General features: G+C 40.1%; 1 protein-coding gene across 1 annotated transcript; it reads right to left on the bottom strand.

Moving 5' to 3' along the window:
• Positions 1–239: 239 nt before the first annotated feature.
• Positions 240–18363, bottom strand: TMEM38B (transmembrane protein 38B). The gene is made up of 7 exons (XM_052701352.1): positions 18327–18363; positions 13164–13400; positions 9213–9369; positions 5098–5282; positions 3975–4062; positions 2692–2809; positions 240–1642 (listed from the first exon to the last, which is right to left on the bottom strand). The coding sequence occupies exons 1-7, from the start codon at positions 18361–18363 to the stop codon at positions 1433–1435; spliced, it is 1032 nt and encodes a 343-aa protein (XP_052557312.1). The 3' UTR covers positions 240–1432.
• Between the last annotated feature and the right edge of the window lie 1604 nt (positions 18364–19967).

Here is a 19967-nt window from a genome sequence, read left to right as displayed (position 1 = left end):
TTGCTATACAGTTGAACTCCAGACTGAGGAGGTCGGTGTCTTTGGTCACTACCATGGAGATGTAGCTTGACAGGCGTAAGAAATTTCATGGATTCTTTTTTAAGTATAGCACTGGCGATGGCTTTTTCTAAATTTAGATGTGTACCTGGAACTAGAACTTTGCCTTTTCAAATCACATCTTCCTCCACATTCTCCTTGGCATTCCTGCACAAAGATTAACCACTGTCCTTTTATTCAAAAGTTCTCTTCAAATCAGCACTCTCCAAAGACAAAGAGTCTCATTCTGTAAAAGTTGTTTAATGTGTACTAAAAATGGCACATCAAATTGAAGACTTCTGTGAAAATATTAGAATCTTAAAAATGCAAGACCTGTGAGACCTTGGTTCTGAAGTAAAAAACTGCTCCAAAAAAAAGATGCAACGAGCAGGATGCAGCAAATAGCAACAAACATTAATATAGACTTTCAGTGCTTTTGGCAGTAACTCAATAGCACCAGAGGTAAATGCTAGAAAATAGTATTTGTGTGTATTAACAGCATGTATAACAGGGCATAACTTGTGATAAACAAGGCATATGTACTGTCCAGTGTTCTTTCTTTTAAAAAAAAAAGTTTGAATGTTTGACTTTGAAAAGATAAACTTGTGCCTAGATAAAAGTGCAGGCAAAGAGATGTCTCATCCCAAATTGAAAGACGCTAGAAACAGCATAAAAAAAAAAAAAAAAAATCACACGTTGCACAAAAGATAGCTAAATATTCAAAAATTTACAAAAAACAAAGCTAGCTCACAATACTGAAATGCTTCTAATTCCTAACTGTAAAGATTTTTAAAAGTGCCAGATAATTTTTATTTTGAAAAATACAAACAATGCAAAAAATACTGACTTAAGTAAATGACGGAAGTCTAAACTAGAGTAGTGGGAATTAAAACAGAATTCCATTATTTTTGTTATTAAAGGCATTATGTGGTACTTTTTCATAGTTTTACAGTGCAACGTGATTAAGCCTTAATCAGGCTTTCCTACTTGGGACACTGTGCTGTGAACACTTGGCAGCGCAAGTCTGGGTATCCAAACAAAACGTGAGAATCAAGAAGTAAAAAGAGAGGTGAATCATGTGATACGAAGAAAAAAAAAGTAACTGTCACGTTTTGAAAGTTATTTTAGCATCTAAGAATTTAAAGCTATTAATAAATACAAAAATGATCGAACTTAAAAGCACTATAAAAATGTGAACTTTTAGACTTAGAAATCCAACGTATGCACCTAGACATCTGAATACATTCCAAAAGCATACCATACAGATTCTGAAGGCAAACAACAACATATCATACAGCCTTAATCTCATCTCATGTACATTAAAAAAAAAATAAAATTCAATCAGCCTCATCTAAAATATAAACATTTTCACAGGTTGTCATGTATTGTAAGCTACTTATTCTGTTTTCTTTGCCTGTCTCTTCTTAACATCATCACGGGGCTGCTGTGAGGACGACTGGTCACAGACTGAAGAGCCATTGGAAGATGAAGCACCTTCACCCTTCACTTTGGGTGGTGGTTTTTGCAAGCCAAAGAACATATGGCTCAATGCAGACTCAATGGGAGCAAATGGAGAAGCTGTAGATCTTGTCAACATCATTGTTACCTATGAGAACAGTCAAGTTGCACTGTAAGTTTTAATGACTTCACAGTAGTTGAAAAAAAGTTCCGTGATAAACCAATGTATGGCACTTCCAACTTGCATACTGAGCACTAAGAGTCCATGTCATCAAGAACAGAAACATGCTCACTATAGCTTGAAATCATCAGCAAATATTTCCCTTTCTGACCTACACTTTTTAGATAGCTACATACAAGCAACCCTTGTATGTAGCTATCTAAAGCTATGTAAAGCTACATAGATTTACTAAAATCATCCTAAGAGTAAACCTTTATTGGTGTCATACAACAAGGCCTTTATTTGTTTAGGTGAAGAGCTGTGAGCATTAGTTTGAAGTCTTGTCTCCCTAAAGCAACTTCCTCAGAAATGAACTTGTCTACTACTTCACAAAAGTGAGACTGACAACAAACATTTTGCTCTCTAGTCTATTCAACAGCAGCTCAGAAGCTCTTAAAATTGCTAAACTTCTGCTAACACACACAGGCTACACATTTCTTATTAGCTAATAATCCTGAAGACAAGCATCATCCTAGAAATGAACAATACTAAATGAGTCAAGGACTGAAATTAAGTGATGCTGTGTAAGAAAATACTATTATTTACCTTTAATGTATTAACTGCATTGTTTTTACAGCATTGTAATAATATGTGATATGCATATACAGACTAAAACCTATTTAGTTTCTTTTGCAAACCCATCGATGACTGCACATATAAGGCAAGCATTCAGCAGCTAGCAAAAGGCAGAGGAGTGTTTCTTTCCACAAACACCAACTTTGTTTGAGTTTGTGTTAATAAAAGGCTACCATGCCAGCTCTTGGAAGCCAGAATTCATGATTTCACCTCACTCCATATGCTGAACAGCATGAGAATAGGTCTTCTGTTCATACAAGCAAGACTAAACAGCTTCAAGACTTCTGCAGAAGCCATCCACCCCTCCTAGAAGCAAGCTTTATAACTTGCAGCATAATGTTCAAGGACTTAAAAAAGGTATTTTTTAAAATCAGTTATTTGCAACACCTTCAGATTCTTACCTTGGAAACTACAAGAAAGATGGTGTATAGAAACATAAGGTTGTGTCTTGCGATTGGCAAGTACTGGCTGTGCTGCAGAGTGAAGAGAACTGCTCCTATCAAAGTTACCTTCACAGGACTGAAAATTAAACAAACAATGTTAATTTCTCTTTGCTACACTACTCTGACAAATTTCATGGCCTGGAAAACAAGTATTCTCAGCATGCACAACAATTATTTCTAAATAAACGAGACAAATACTTCCAGTGACAAAGTAAAAAACCACAATGTTATTAAACTATGACTTTCATTTCATACAACATTATTATGCTTGCTGCATTATAGACAAGCATCAAGTTCAACATTAATTTATACAGCCAATAAATTTCTATTTCACAAATACTCCTCAAATTAAAATACATCCTAATGCTTCTATTTAGATTCTACATACTAAGCTGCTCCTTTTCCTCTTCTCAACATGTACTTTACTGAACAGATAAATTACAAATCTTTATTACTCAGATTTGACTTAAAAACATATTCCTCCCCTATATTAGAGGAGTTAGTTATTCCAAGCAGTTGTCACAGGTGTCAAAGAGTGACCTTATTCAAGTCTCATTCCACTGTGACACTCCACCAGTTCTACAGTTGTGATCAGCTGACAGTTGGCTTGATATAGGCCTTTGTTACAGAGTTTTGTCAACATAGCTGTGTTGACTTGCAACACAGAAAGATATACATCTTTAATCTACCTTCCTCATGATGGTACTTGAGCTGACATGTATGCAGTCAGAAAACATGAGAACTTTCTGTCAAATGAAGTCATCCTACATTTTTGCTATAATGAATAACCAGTTTGCATCTTCTCAAATAATCAGAATCTTCAGTGGAAAAAGTGCTGGCAGAGAAACTAAGAATGTTCAAAGGAAGCCATATTGGTGACATTCAGAATGTGCACTAAAACCACAGATTTTACTCATGTATTTGTGGTGCTTTTCATTTTGGACGGAAGGCCGTGCTCCTCCATAATGTTCTCCAACAATTTCCAACCACTGTTTAGCCATCATATTGACTTCTTCCTATTTGGTATTCTTGCACTGCAAACCCCAAATGACCAAAAGATAGCTAAAATTACATAAGATCAACAACCAATCTTTCACAAGATAAATACCAACCATCTATTATAAACATTTCTGTTTGGGTTTCATTTTCTCTTTTTTCCCGTATTTTTAAATGTGAAGTGTCAATACAGGAAGTTATTAAAACAGCAGTTAACACATTGCATTTGTTTTTAAAAAACTTACTAGGACATCTTCAGCAGTTCATTGGTTTCAGGTTTCCACACTCCTCTCACCAACTGCTCGAAGTTGGAGATTAGACCACTACCAGCTCCTGAAATTCCAAAGATTAACAGTAAGCCTTCACTGGCATGCTACCGCTGCTGCACAGCCTACTGTTGCTCCAGCAAAACTTCTTAAACCAGGAGCCAAATATGGCACCCAAAGCTCAGACTTAAAGAGGTTAATCCAATCTTTCATATGTGCATGACTTGAGTGACCAAAAGGAAACTTCAGGGCTTCAGTTAGGAAGAACGCCAGGTTCACCTTTACACAGCAATCGGAAATGACACACTGATCACTGCAAACAAGTGCCTAACCTGATAAAGTAAATCGCTACAGAAGCTTATGCTATTCCATTCTTGTTAGCAACTAAGTACGGAGAATGTGAGTACAAAATAGGAGAATCTTCCACAACAGAAGACAGATGTGCGTTTTATATTACAGAGAGGCAAAACATAACCAGGTATTAGAAATTCTGGCCAGTAAAACTGATCTGTATCATCAACTGAAAAAGTTATACAACAGACAGATCTTCATATGAACACATGTTGTTTCCCAAAGCCCAGCAGCATTAAGCAAATAGATTCAAGATCTGCAGCACTACAACCTGACTTCTTACTTTGTCACTATAAATACAGCTGTTAGGAAGGTAGATTCCAGACAGCATGCAGGCTAGAAAAGTAATTCCTGTGTTTAAAATAAGCTCACGTTAGCAATAAAAAAAGCCAAGACAACCTGTCTTCTTCAGCCACGTGTAAGGAAAACATTTCGGAGGACACATGCTTTTGGAAAGGTTAGTGACAGCAGGAGATCTACTTCCTCATTGCCACCAACTGCCCATCCTAGAAGTCCTCACAAGACCTTCTGAAAGGATAAGATGAACTTGCCTCAAAGTCATTCAGTGTCACCCTTACCCAGGCAGAAAAGCTGCCGCACAGACTTCTCCCTTGGGGGGATAACAGGCTGTATTAGGACTATCATATTCATCACAGCAAGGAACAGTGCTAGAGTTATGCTGAAGGGCTAGGCATTTAAATACCACTCCAAAATATCATAACTCATCAGAAGAAGATGTTATGCATGTTACCTCTGGCCCAGCCCACAGCTATCATGACAAGCCAGGCATCTTCAAAATGACTGTCTGCATGCGCAACGCCAGCCACTATTTTCCAAGTCCTAGTCACTTCTTTCATTCCTGCAACCAGAAGCCGAAGAGGCAGAAACGCAAAGCACTGGTAGAATTTGTCTTGTGGGCAATAAAACACAAGATACCTGAAAATCATATTGAGAAAATCTGTTACCAGTGTTCAAATATTTCTGCTAACAAATTCACTAGATATTCCTTGAATGTGACTAGCAAAACTTGACACACTACTGACAGCTCAGTTTCTTATACTGCAGATATTAGAATGAATCTGAAATGCTTTTGAGCCTGTTTGAGCTCTTCTACCAAATCATGAAACATTACTATCGTTGTTGCCTCACTGTCCCAGCTGAGAATCCCTTAAAGTAATCAGAAGGAGCTTTAAATTTTCACAGAATATTCCAAGTCGGAAGGAACCCACATGAATCATCAAGTCCAGCTCTTGAAACTTCTTTCAGCAATGGTTCTGTAGTTTAAATACCATATTTAGATTATTCAAATTATTAAATTGCTGTCTGACTTTGTTTTTGTTTTTTTACCCCCAGAAGTAAGACAAGGTGATAAATTATGTGCTGACAGTATGCTTCCCTCTGAAAGTTGTATGGAATTACATAATTGCAGCAAGAATGCCTCCACTAGTTAGTATCACGCCAGACAAAATGCACAGCTATTTTCAAACCCATTTGAAACCCATTTCACATCTTAGTAACCACTGATTCTAGTTTTCCCAGTTTTCCAGTCACAAGTACATATTCAAAGTGTTAACAAAACAACTGAAGGTATACCTAAAATGTAATGTTTTTTTTTTTAAATCGGGTTATTTTCAAAATAAAATAAAGATACTTAACAATGAAATCCTAAGTTGACAGTAAATTGTGATTAGATTATGTGATGTTTTACTTTATCTCCTCAATTATAACCAAATTTGAATTCTTAAGCAGACAGTCAAGGTCTCCTCTAAACAAAAGTTAAAAAATAAAAACAACAAAAAACATAAGCATCTATATTAGAATAGAAATAAAGCAGCAACAATGAAGTGAAAGCAGAGACAACCTGTAAAAGACAGAAGATTACATCTTCATTTTTCTGAAAGAAATACCTGCCTCTTGGTTTAAGCTTCTGAGTTCAATCTAGTCTACCAAAGAAGTACAAGGGCTATATCTTTTCCCAGTTTTCTCAGGCAGCAAGGTAGAGATGTGCATCTCTTTCTCTAGTTCACTCCATCAAAACAACTATCACACACCAGAGCCAGAAAGAGTCAGTCATGTTTCTTGGTTTGAGATTAGAAAGTATGAGAATACTTAGGTGTTTTTCCAGAAATAATGCCTATCCTTAACAGCAGAATGCCATGATGCTCTATAGGAAAGCACAATTTATGCATTTCTTTTTGCTGCAGTGTACTAAATATCTAGAGTTTTCAGTATCACTGAAAACATATAAAGCTTTTTCTCTTTAAGACCTCCCAGACTGAAGCATACAATAGCCTTTTTCTCAAATACATGGAAGCTATTGGAATTTACAGTAATAGCTAACTATTGCTCCTACTCTATTAGTTCTAGCACTGTTTTCAATTGCTTAAATTTCTTCCTTTATCTCCTGTGGCAAATTCAATTGCCTCTGCAGCAACCAAACTTCAGCTGGTATGTCATAGATGTATATAGAGCACGCATTTTGGTGGCTACTGCAAATAGCCATTTAAGCCATGTAATCAATACACAACACTAACCAGAATTAATTTACAATTGCAAAACGAGTGTTTATGACATCAAAGCATAGATAACTGGATTGAATTCAAATTGCACTACTACTCCACCACATTTCTGCCTCTAACTTCTGTTAGTAAAGCTTGCTAACAGTAGATGTCGCTGTCCTACAGTCTATTTAGGACCATTTCTTGAGCCCAGCACAACCCCTTTCATTTTCCAGTTTTATGTGTGATCTGGGGAATTTTGGTTCATGTGTCTTGAGATCAAGAATTCAAGTTATTATACTAATGAAGAGAGAACTCAAAACTAAAACCTTAAGAAGTTTCATAACATTCACAGGTTCTCATTAAAACCTCATTTTATTTCAGCATGTCACGTTTGTCCACATTAAGCAAAAGTTACGCTCTCTTTACCTGTCCTGTCCGAGTTTCAGCTGTGACAGAATTTTTTTCTAGAGAGTATGGTATGATGCTATGTTTTGGTTCTAGGAGAAAAATAATGTTAATAACACAGTGATGTTTAGAGATGCTACTAAGCAGTGTTGTACAGAGCCAAAGCCATTGACAGTGAAGGCCCCAAGGAGATGGGAGGGAACTGAATCAGGATAGCTGACTTAAACTGACCAAGGGGATATTCCATACCATATGACATCAAGTTGTAGGAGTTTTGAAGGCCATGGGAGTTCATCTCACTCTCTTCCCCTGTTCAGGGACTAGCTGGATAGCAGTAAGGGCGTGGTAAGCAAATGCTTGCGCATCACCTGTTACCTATATTCATATATACATACATACTTTTTATTGTTGTTATTATAATTATTACTCTTTTCCTTTTCTCTATCTTAGTAAACAGTTTTACCTCAACCCACAAATTCTACTTTGTTTTTCTCTAGCCTTTCCCCCATCCCACTGGTAAGAAAGGGATTGAGTACGTGGTGCTGAGCCACCTGCCAGGTTAAACCACAACAGCTCATTTGGCACCCAACATGGAGCTTCTCACAGGGATTGGAGTGACTACAGGGCTGGCTGTGAGGATCACAACACCTGCAGGGCCTGTCAGAAGGGCTATAGTAACTGCAGAGTCTGTCACAAGGGAGTCAGAGCAACTGCAGGACCTTTTACAGGAGCTGGAGCGGCCACAGGGTCCATTGTAACAGTGGGAGCAGCCACAGAGCTTGCTGGAGGAACTGGGACAATGCAGCTCCTTGGGACCTTTGCTGTGAAGATTCTTGGCTCTGTACAACACTGCTTAGCAGCAACTACAACCATCAGTGTATTATCAACATTGCTTTTCTCCTAGAACCAAGCCACAGCACCATACCAGACACTGAAGAAAACCATTTTGTCCCACCTGGGAATAAGACACCTCCTAACTCAAGTATTATTTGTTAAAAGTGTCTAATATAAACCAGAAGCTGATTCTGTAAATATTTTATCAATACACATTTAATTGTAGGCTATTCATCTCACTGATCTGCTTAAATTTGTCTGCATCTTCCACTACAAACCAGAAGACTAACACAGATACACTCATGTAGATGTAAACACTTATTTTCATTTCTATGGTTTGCAATTGTAAAACTTAAGAGGCAACAAGGAAGGATTTCAAGCAGCTAATACTCCTGTAAAATAGGAATCCACTGCTGCTCACAAATTTTGTTAAATTTGAGGATTCCTTTCAAGATCAGAGCAACAAACTGATCTTTCAAACAACTGACTTCCACTGCAGTGTACCTTCACATGAAAATATTTCCAGTACTATTTACAAACTACAAAACAGGCCAAATTACTGCCATGTTCACATACCTGACTTCCCATTCAGCTCTCTATTGGCTTTCACTATAACCCCATCCTTTTAGGAAAGCAATATGGGAAAGGGCAAAAGACAGAAAAAAAAAGTCAGAAAGAAGACACAGGAAGAGAAAAAAGAATATCCATGTCTTAGCTCCCCAGCTGAAAAAAGTTCAAGAACTTTATTTCAATCATGTTCTGGTCTTCAGAAGTTACCACTGAAAATACCAGATGGCATTTATGACCTCTCTGTATCCAGGGAAGCAATAACTGAAGTCTGTTTTACTCTGGATAATCTGTTTGACAAGGAACACCATAAAAATATAAGGAAAATGTAGTGACTTAGTTATAAAGCAATTTGTAAGAGTTGCTCTTTTTGAACATTTCATTTCTACAGAAAGGGTTCAAACCAGCTGTTTTGCTGCAGTGACTTCTCTGGTGAAGAGAGAGCATCTAAATTCATCATATTTCTAAGTTAAGATTATATCATCAAGCTTACCATTTACAGTCAAGTACAGCTTCCTCAGAATAAAAACACTCACGTCACTCAATTGTGGCTGCTTACCAGACTGAAGATGCCAGTAGAATATTTGTGGTCTTTGCCAAAAATGCTACTGGAGGTTCTCCAAGCATCAAGGAAGACAAAACAGATCCACCAAAGCAGCAAAGCATAGCACTAAACCAGCAAGCAACTGGACTGCGGATTGACACTTCCACAGCTCCTAAAGCAAAGAGAAAAGATATGTAAACAGAAGCAAACACTTGAAAATCGTGTTACATTTGAAAAAACAGTATTTTTTAAGACACACAGTCTTGCACGGTTCCTTTGGATCACGAAAAACCATACACAAATCTGCAAGCCTTCACAGAAGAAGTCTTTGCTAAATGCAAACTTTCTACAACATGAAGTGTACACTATCTATAAAAGTGAAAAAATGACTCAGTATTCTCTTAGCATTTTTTGTGGGTTGGTTCAGCCTAACTACTTTGCTACCAGTAACAGCTTTCAAAGTGTGGTCTGAGAGGGTTTGTTGTTTAAAATTTGTTGTAAAGCTGCTTTTGAATTTTTATTAAGAATACGTAATTGCTTTGCTGACGAACAGGACTGGTATTAATACAGCTACTTTCTGAAGATTGTTCTACAACTTCTACTTCTGCTATGAATTCAAGTTTTTTCCTCTTAAAACCCTCCTAACAACGTTCACTGGGTAAAATAAAAGCACAACCCAAAGTAATTAAGCAACTATTGTTTTACCTGCAGTCCTGAACAGGCAAAAATGTTTGCCCAAAGACATAGAATAAATTTAAGCTTCACTTGTTATTAAAAGCTTCACTGTTTCATCTTTAAAATCTTAAAAATTAATTGCTTTTTAAATTGCAATTCAACCATACCAGAAGAGTTTTCAATAGCAGAAGATTATGCTGGAGTAAAGAAAAAAGGAATCTTTAACCATTTCTAAGGGGAAAAAAACACTTTATCAAAGCCAAAAATATCTTGAAATCATTGTTTTTATTTTCTTCCACTTCAGGAGCTCGCCACTTTCAAATCTCCCCCTTTAGAAGGAGGTAGGGCTCAGTTTGTCTAAACTAACTGTATTTTTTGTAGTCCAAATGCTAAAGGTCACAAAAGCAAAGATGAAAACTAGTGTCTGCCCCAAAGTGAAATGTAGCATTTGGCTAATGATAAAGCAGAATTATTTTACAAGAATTCTACGGGAAAAGAAGGTTCTTATCAAAAACGGGATGTGTAAATGTATCAGGGAGAATCAGAGAGCACTCTCACTACAACTCACTTTAGACAAGACTATCAACAATACTGCTCCAGTTTTAAGTGTTAGTGCAGTATTACAGCACAAGGAGATCACGTATAGAAGAAGCATCCCAAATTTTACAGACTAACAAGAAAAACTTGGATGATGGCAGCAGCCACCATAAATCACAAATCACTTGGGATCACGCGCCACAAGGGCACAAGGCTGTTAGTAAATATATGTCAGCAGTTGTGCTATGCACTACTTCAATTCCTGGCCTGATGTAATACTAAATGTAATCTGCACAGTGATCTGTTTTTGGAGCAAGACTGGTAATCACGTTATCACAGGAGGTTCCACACACAAGAATTGCTATCCTCCAGACCAGGTGCAGAAGAAATCTCTTATTTTATCCATCATCAGGTGGGCCTGCACCAACCTCTCCTTCATTAGCACAATGCTTCTCACCTGGCATTAGCAGAGAAGTAATCATCTTAACATCTTACTTGTGACCTCCTGGAAAATACTGAACTGCGCTCCTCCCTCCCCTAGGCAAGCACAGCTGAGAGCTAGTGAAAAGAAAGCCTCCTTCACCTCACCAGGTGTTTGGCAAGATTACTGACTGAAGGAAAGGAAACCATTGCAGGTGCTGTGTCTTCCTGAAAAAATAGGATTTTACTGATGATCAGTAGGAGAATTTTCTTAGTTAATATATCACTATACAAGTAAAAAGCAAAATAAGTTTATCCCAATTTAAAGCCTATATTAGCACCTAAATTACAAACGGGATGTAATTTTCAGAAAATAAATGGAGTTTTAAGTAGGTCACGTATTTTTTAAACAAGGAGTCATTTATTTTTGTCCTCTAGTGCACCATGAAAAACTAATGAGGCATCACTCAACCATGCAGGATATTATCTGCCAAAAGGCCACCAGTCCTGCAAATGGTGTATTTTAGAAAGCAGAGATAAGGTTTCAAAATACAAAGATTATCATTGAATGCAGTTTTAAATATTATTTCTAGATGATATTAATAAAAAGCTTTGCCAGCTTATTCTGTAAGTAGGTTAAGATCTGCTTTAGGCTTCCTAACGTGTTCTAAACAGGCAAACAAGAATATATACCACAATACATCTAAAGATCAAACTAGAAGCACTTCTAGAAAAGTTTTCCCACCATTCCAGTTGAACTGTACATACTGTGAATTAGGCTAAAGCCAGACTTAAGCCAAATTTTTCTAAGATTTAGAAAAAGGGTGCCAAAAGCATTAGTTCTCCTCACATAACTTGGATCCCATATCAGAAGACTTTCAAGACCAAAACTAGCCCGTTCCTTCCAAACGCTACATTTCCACAATCCTCAATTTCTGTTTTCTTCTGTTCCCCTTTCCTTCTACCTCCTCCAAGAAAATATGACCCTAAACTTACCATCTGGACTTACAAGCGGTTGGTTAAGCAACCCCAAATGTACTGAGCAAGAAATCTTAGCTTAATTGATGCACAAAGCAACATACTGGTTGTCTCTGCTGTAGTTCATCAGTACTCACTAGAGAGGAAGAAAATCTAGCTAGAAAGACTGGGAAAATTCCCAGTTAGTACGTGCACATCCATCATAAAAATACACCTAACCTGTTGTTAGGCAGTTAGTAATTTAATGAAATGCCAACTGAGATAAACAAACTTAGCTGTGACATGACTACATGCTTCCTGTGCCAACAGACACTTAATCGCTACCCAATTATCCATGTGTGGAAGAGAAATTTCTGAGAACACACAGAGCAGTGCTGCAGTGGCACAGGCTGCCCAGGGAGGTGATGGAGTCACCATCCCTGGACGTGTTCAAGAATCGCGTGGACACGGCACTGAGGGATACAGTTGATGGGCATGGTGGGAAGCGTTGGTGGTTGGATGTGAACATCTTGGAGGTCTTTTCCAGTCTTAAATCATTCAGTGGTACAATATTCAAACTGTCTGCAAGCAAGCAATAAACCAGCATGCAGTCACTGTAATTAGTTATTAATTCTGAGTATTAGGGTATACTCAAAAGCTCTGAACTTTACAGCTACAAGGTTGAAAATTAAATTTAAAAAAAAGCACAAACCATCACTTTTGCTGTCCTGAGGTTATGTCCCATTGAAGCTACACTACACTCAGCACAGCACTGCAGAGCAACTCCTACTGCTCAACTCCTCTCATGGGTGTTCATTCCGAAAGATAGTCTGAAGGCAATGCATTTTAACAACCTTTACATAGACAGCTCCTTAGATAGAAAGTTGCAGAAATGTACTGAAGTGTTGTGTGTCAGCACCCAGAAACAACTTCAGCCGTAGCAACAAGCCGTGGTGAAGATGCCAGCACTTTTGGTTGGCCTTCACTGCCTGTTAAGTGCACTTATGCAGCAAGAGGTAAACATTCACCTAGACACGCTTCACGAGTGACCTAAGAATCAGCTCTCAGTAAGCACACAGAGCGCTGCAGCTCCCAGTCAGCTCCACAATCCACAACGCCAGATCCGTTTCCTGCACGGTTATCAGCCCGAAGTCACTCCACAGGTGGCTACGCTAACACAAGGCGGTCTCTATGCTTAGGACAAGGACAAGGGGGATCTGGGGATAACAGTGACAGTGAAGGCGACGTGCTGGAAAAGAGCAAGCGGGGGCTGAAGCGTCGTCCCGACGTGCGCCACACAGACCGCCGTGGGACGCCTCTCCCATGCCGGGGCACAGCGCGACCCGCCCCGCTCCCCGCGAACCCCGCGCCGCTCACCCCGCTGCTCCTTCAGCGCCATGACGGAGGCCATGTAGTGCGCCAGGTCGAAGAAGGGGAACATGGGCAGGCGGGAGAAGAGCAGCGGCACCTGCTCCAGCTCCATGGCGGCGGGCGCTTGGGAGAAGCGTGGCCCTCGCCGGGAGCCGTCGGAGGGCGGAGCGGCGGTGCGCTGGGCCGGGTCTGATGCCGGGGGGGGGAGGGGGGAGAAAGTCCGCCTGTGAGCTCGCTGCTTTCCTGTTGAACTTTATTTGCTCTCGATTTTTTTCTTTCTGTGCTTGAGCGCAGGCATGAAAACCAGTTATTTTCTAGAGCAGCATATTGCTTTCCACAGCTGACAGGAGGTGATACATTAGTAGCTGCATCCTCTGGCGGAAAGCGGGTCGGTATGGTTTTGTCTCCCGCTGAGCGTTGACGTGTTCCTATGCAGCAGCAGAGGGTTTCCTGGCAGGGTGTTCTGCCCACAAGCTGTGGAAGTTGCCGTACCATTTCTGCTCCTTGCAGTACTGCTTCATGCCACGGAGCGGCACCGGCCTCGTTACCAGCAGGTGGGATCAACGAGAGCCAAATGTTCGGCAACGACCGCAGCAAAAATTGGGTGACGTGAAAGAAAATGTGGGCCAGCGACACGTGCGTGGTGGCAATGTTTACACCGCAGACATGCGTGCTGCTGTGCCTGCCCTTCACTTAAATAAGCTCAGCTGTTCTGAAATGGTAGCACACCTACTCATCTTTTCATGCCGCACCTCTGACAGCAGCAGCGCCTGAGTTACTCAGGTCCTCACGTACACGGCATCCTCTGCTGGGGGTTTTGCTGTCAGTATAACAAGATGGCATTAGTTTATAAGCTAGTTACACTCTGTGTATTATTAAAACATTGGCTTAGTGTTTTTTTGATTTTAAACTAGGAGGTCTCCCCTCATTTCTTGTGGGTGAGATGATAAAAGGAATATTGTGTTTATAAGAAATTTTAAAATGGGCTGATGAGTATTCTGCTGTGTTCATAGAATCATTGAATGGCTTGAGTTGGAAGGGACCCCAAGATCATCAATTTCCAACCCTCCTGCCACTGGAAGGGCTGCCAACCTCCAGATCTGGTACTAGACGAGGCTGCCCAGGGCCCCATCCAATCTGGCCTTAAACACCTCCATGGATGGGGCATCCGCAACCTCTCTGAGCAGCCTTTTCCTGCACCTCACCGCTCTCTCTGTGAAGAACTATACCCTTGCATCCAATGTAAGGCTTCCTTCCTTATGCTTAAAACTACTGCCCCTTGTCGTATCAGTGTCTACCCTTGTAAAAAGTTGATTCCCCTCCTTTTTATAATCCCCTTTTAAATACTGGAAGGCCACAGTGAGGTCTTCTCAAAGCCTTCTCTTCTCCAGGCTAAACAGGCTCAGCACCCTCTTTGCAGGGCAGGTGCTCCAGCCCTCTAATCATCTTAATGGTGCTCCTTTGCACCCTCTCCAACAGCTCCACGTCCTCTCTTGTACTGGAGGCCCCAGACCTGCACGCAATACTCCAGATGAGCTTCACAAGGGCAGAGTAGAGAGAGACAATCACCTCCCTGCCCCTGCTGGCCACCCCTCTTGTGATGGAGTCCAGGATACCATTGGGATTCCATGGTGCATGAGGTGTAAATCTCAACATATAATAATAATAATAATAATAATAATAAAAACAGCAACAACAAAGAAAAAAAAAGCAGTAGCTCTGCATCCACATATGCCAAAGTTTTTTGTTTTTTTTTTTTTTTTTTTTGCAGAAGTATGTTGGCTTTTTTTTCCAGTACAATAATGATAAATTAATAGAAATGTTTTCTGAATTTTCTTCAGAAAACATTCTAGCTATTTATGAAGTTGCCACATTTCTACTTACAAAACAGCTGTGAAAGTCTGAGGTATCACATGCTTGTCTGCTGTTCTTGACAGCTGCTTTACTTCATGTTATAACTGATCCTGGACAGACAGTTGTTATTAGTCCATTCCAATCAAAGCTAAAACCATTATGTAACATTGGGCAGTAGCAGAGTGAAGTGGTGAAGAAAACTGGTTTCAAAGTGAATTCAAATCCACATCTTTAGTCTTTGTAGAGCACGAGATTAGTTAGTTGTTATTCTGTACATCTTACAAAAGCCATGGAGAATCTGAACTAGAGTATTCATACCCAATTAATAATGTTGTATTCATTTCCTTTGGCAATTAAGGTGGTATAATTTTCGAAGAGAAGGTCTGTGTTCCTAGCTTGGAAGCACGATCTGGTTTCCTGCTTCTGCAGTTAATGCTGTATATGGAATATGCTTATTTAGTATTGTATTCCTTAATGTCTGGGATTCTACAGACACTGGCTTGGAATTGAAAGATGGTACCTTAGGAAAAGAGGAGAACTTATTTAATCATTAGATTGAAAACTTGCACCCCGCTTTCCAAAACCAGGCAAATAGAAATGTTCATATTCTGTGGACTGCTATATTTAGTTTATTCACCTTTCTTAGATTTTTCAAACTCAAATCTATTAAGCAAAATCAATCCAGGTTAAAATCTGGGTCTTTGCTACATACAAAAATGGACACTCCCACTGTCTGCCATCACTCTGCTTTGCTCATGATCTGTGGTCGTTTGCCCACAATGCTATCTATCTTTCATAGAGTCATAGAATCATAGAATGGCCTGGGTTGAAAAGAGTCACAATGATCATCCAGTTTCAACCTCCCTGCTATGTGCAGGGTCGCCAACCACCAGACCAGGCTGCCCAGAGCCACGTCCAGCCTGGCCTTGAATGCCTCCACATGGGGAGGCATTCCCCACCATCCATTCCATCCACAGGGATGGAGCATCCACAACCTCCTTGGGCAACCTGTTCCAATGTGTCACCACCCTCTGGGTGAAAAACTTCCTCCTAATATCTAACCTAAACCTCCCCTGTGTCAGTTTAAAACCATTCCCCTTGTCGTATCATTATCCACCCTCATAAACAGCTGCTCCCCTAAGAAGATCTTTGTCCTCTTCCTGTTCAGTTCCCCATTTGCTCCATAGTTCTCTGCCTCACTTGTATTTCCCTCACTTTCCCAACAGTCACTTATCCCCCTCAGGCTTCTTACTTTGATTTTCTAGTACATTTTTATCTCCTTCCTCTCTCTGTTGCACCCTATTTCTTTCATTATGATTCTTCACAGCTGTATCCCAGCTTTCCTTATTTTCTTGTTTGATCCGTGCATTTAGTCATAGTTTAGTACAGGTCTCAGCCTCCCATTTCACTCAGAACTTCATCTGTTCATCTGTGAGGTCTTTTTTACTTCTCTCTTCTGCAAGTTTTTAACGAATGCATGAATGCTGAGGCTATACCTTCTCTGTGGAGCTTCAACCTTCATAATAAGCTGTGCAATCACTCTCCTTCTTTTCCATACTCTTTCTCCACAGGTCACTTTCTCATGTCTCTCTTAAGTTTTTGTTTGTTCAATGTTTGCTAAAGTGCTTTGATAAAAATACCTGCAAGGAGAAAGCTCAGGAAGTTAGCACAGACATTTATTCCCTAACATAACATCACTTTATTTTCCTGGAGTGCTGGTTGATGCAAATCTGTACTAGGAAGCGGAGGCACAAAAGTGTTTCTTATCTGAGTAACAGAGTTACTCCGTGCATGAGTGCTCATCCCTGATTAGGTTTCAGCACTGGACTAAGCATCTGCATAGTCCATCGTGTGCTTTAATGAGCTGTGCTTATAGAACAGAGTTGATTTCTAGAGTGAGCTTGAACTCATACTCCAACTCCAGATGTATCACTGGATGTTTTCTTCACAGGACTTAAACAGGTTGCAACACTGCTCACAGAACTACAGGGTGGCTACGGTTGGAAGGGAGCTCAGGAGAACATCTGGACCAACCTCTGCTCAATGGCCACCTAGAGTAGGTTAAGGGAAAGCTCTTGTGCTTTCAGAAAGGTGTCCTTAAAGATCTGTCAGTGCAATTCCTATATCCCTAAGAACAGCTTCCCAGGTGATCGCATGCAATAATTCCTTAAATAGTTTAAAGTTTGCTGTCCGGAAGTGCAGGTCCTGCCTCTGCTCTTTGCCAGACCATGAACTCATTTCTGAAGGCCATGAACTCAACCTGCGTATGATCACGGCAGCCCAATCTTAGCCTCTTTAATGCTCTCCTCCACACTGGTGAGCACCAGGTCCAGTAACACTTCACCTCTTGTTGCTCTGTCTGATGCCTGGACCAGGAAGTTATCCTGGAGTCTCTTGGCTTGCTTGCAACCATGTTGCTTTTCCAGCAGATATGCAGCGGTTGAAATCCCTCATCAGGATGAGAGCCTGTGAGCATTCTTGTAGCTAAAACAAGAAGGCCTCGTCAACAGGCTCCCCTTGGTCAGGCATCCTGTAGTAGGCCCAATCACCAGATGTTCTTTCTTGGTCTGATCCCTATTTTTAACCCAAAGTTCTCAACTTAATCTTAGCTGCTTTTCAGAGGGAGCTCTTTGCTGTCTGTCTACCTCTTGACATAGAGGGCACTCACCCCTCCTACCCAGCCTATCCTTTATAAAAAAGCTTGTTGCTTTCAGTCATCATTGTATGATTCATTTTACCATGTTTCTGTGACAGAAATTAGGTCATAGTTATCTGTCATGGTTTTGTGATTTTTGGCTTTCCAAATTTCACATCATAACATCACGTGGGGCGCTGGGAGTTTAACTGTTAATGCTCAAGTCCTGGGTACCTGCCCAGAAGAGAAGAAGAACTACATTCCCCAGGGGACCTTGCGCTCAGGGAGAGGAGATACAAGTCCTGGCAAGGTCAGCTGATGCGCTCTTTTTCGTCTGCTCTTCATGGTCGGCTCTCGTCCTGTCTCCCTGCTGCTCAGGCGGACTGTGCATCTCACCTCAGCGTTGTGGTGAGGCCTACCCACCTTTCGGACATTCTCTCTCTCATTATATTTGATTTATTAGCTTCAATTCTCATTATATTTGATTTATTAGCTTCAATTCTGATTATATTGTATTATAGTGTGCTATCTTGCATTCTGATACTATACTTAGTAAATTAGTTTGTTTCTCCTCAGATTGTTGCCGCTGTTTTTAATTATTTTGGGGTCCCCTGTTCCCTTTTTCTGGAGGCTCGGCTGTGAAATCCCTCCGCCCCGCTGGTCACGGAACTGGGCCGAACCAGCTCGTAAACCGTTGACATAATGTAACTGCACCATGGCTTCTATTTCATACTGCTTATACTATACTATACTTCCTATACTATACTATGTACTTCCCAGGCACTTCTGCTGGGCTTCTTGGGGGAGTTTTTCCCCTTTGCTTCCTAAAGCGATCGGGTTCCCTGGCTCTTCCCTGTCACTCAGAGAATTTACTTCCCCCATCAAATCTAGTTTAAAGCCCTGCTATATACATTGTATTTTTTGTGTTGGATGCATCATCAGGGCAAAAGTCCAGACCTTTAAAGTTGATTGGATATCAGAGGGTTTTAGATGTTCAGTACTTTCCAAAATCTGGCCTCGAAGAAGCAGAGGATCTGGGATTACTTTGTCTCAGATATCATGCTGTTTGTTTAATGGAATGTATTTATGTACAATGTAGCATAGGTTATAAAAACACTGGTTTGGCTCATGTCTTATAAGCTTAAGTATTTATACTATAAGTATTTCCCAGGAAAAAGAAAAACAAATGAGATTTCCATGTGAAATCCAATCAACATGTAGTAATTTCAGAAAGTGTATTTTTTTCTATTTACACTTACTATGTTAATTTTGCCTTTCTGATTTTTTTTTTTTTTTTTTTTTTTTTCTCCTTTGCTTAGTAATTCCACTCAATATTTTGTTTACTGCTAGATTTGCTAAATACTGATTTACATGTTGTAATGCATGACATGCTCAGCAAACAAGATCTCAAGATACAGGGGAGCACTGCTGGCAAGGTAATAGATGTCTTCTGCCCTATCAAATATCTTAGATGTAATGCTTTCCCTGAAACATTGTACAAATACAGCTGAGCTGAGATGACAGCTTTAAGACAGTCATTTTTACTCTTCCATTTGTTTTCATAAAATGTTGCCCTAACACATTCCGTTTAGGGCTGTAGGACTGAACAGTCTGCTTTGCAGGAGAAATGAGAGCCATGCTACTTAAGGTGGAGTGCAGAACAAATATCTTCCTTAAATTTCCCGTTTTCTCTCCCAGCAACAAATAATTTATCTTTAGCAGAGGAAAGAATTGTCTCTCAGAAACCACCATTCTGAATTTCTGCCTGAAGTCGGTGCAGAAAAAAAGTAAACAACAACAGACTACACTTTAATATTTTCAAGACGTTTCTGTTCAGTGTGTGAAAATGCGTATTGGGAAGCAATGATGTAGAAGGACCTAGAATCCTCATTGTTGACTGCTGACAGGATGGTAGGCAATGGGCATGAATTAAAAACTTAAAACACATCTGAGCACAAGAAAAGACTTTCTTACTGTGGGGGGTGAATAAGCATGGAAACAGATTTCCTATAGACGTTACAAACCCAGTCTGTGGAGATTCAAAATCCGACTGACACAAGCTCTTGTGGGTAACCTGCTCTTGGTGGCATGGCTTGAGCAGGAGTGCTGAAACAGACAATCTCAGGAGGCCCCTAGCAATCTAAACAATTCTGTGATTTTATGATTGCCTAAACTCTACAGTAAGGTTGCTTTTATCTTGGAAACAGATTTTCTCTATTCTTGAAGAACAGTTTCCTCAGCAATTTCAATTACAGCAAAGATAATGCTGGTAAAACAAAGCTAAAGCAAAGAGATGTGGGCAGCTTCTGCAGCGGTGACTC

The sequence above is a fragment of the Tympanuchus pallidicinctus genome, unplaced genomic scaffold, assembly GCF_026119805.1.
Source record: "Tympanuchus pallidicinctus isolate F22 unplaced genomic scaffold, pur_lepc_1.0 scaffold4, whole genome shotgun sequence".
NCBI classification, from domain to species: domain Eukaryota; kingdom Metazoa; phylum Chordata; class Aves; order Galliformes; family Phasianidae; genus Tympanuchus; species Tympanuchus pallidicinctus.
This window is presented reverse-complemented; position numbering and strand designations above follow the sequence as displayed.

What these genes read in the sequence shown, in the direction of transcription:
- TMEM38B (XM_052701352.1), bottom strand. Translation starts at nt 18,363, where the DNA reads ATGGTGCAGTTACATTATGTCAACGGTTTACGAGCTG. An exon ending in TGTCAACGGTTTACGAGCTG is followed by an intron (nt 13,401 to 18,326) that starts GTTCGGCCCAGT and finishes AAAGTTCAACAG; the next exon opens with GAAAGCAGCGAGCTCACAGG. An exon ending in AGCTGTGGGCTGGGCCAGAG is followed by an intron (nt 4,063 to 5,097) that starts GTAACATGCATA and finishes TTGGAATTTCAG; the next exon opens with GAGCTGGTAGTGGTCTAATC.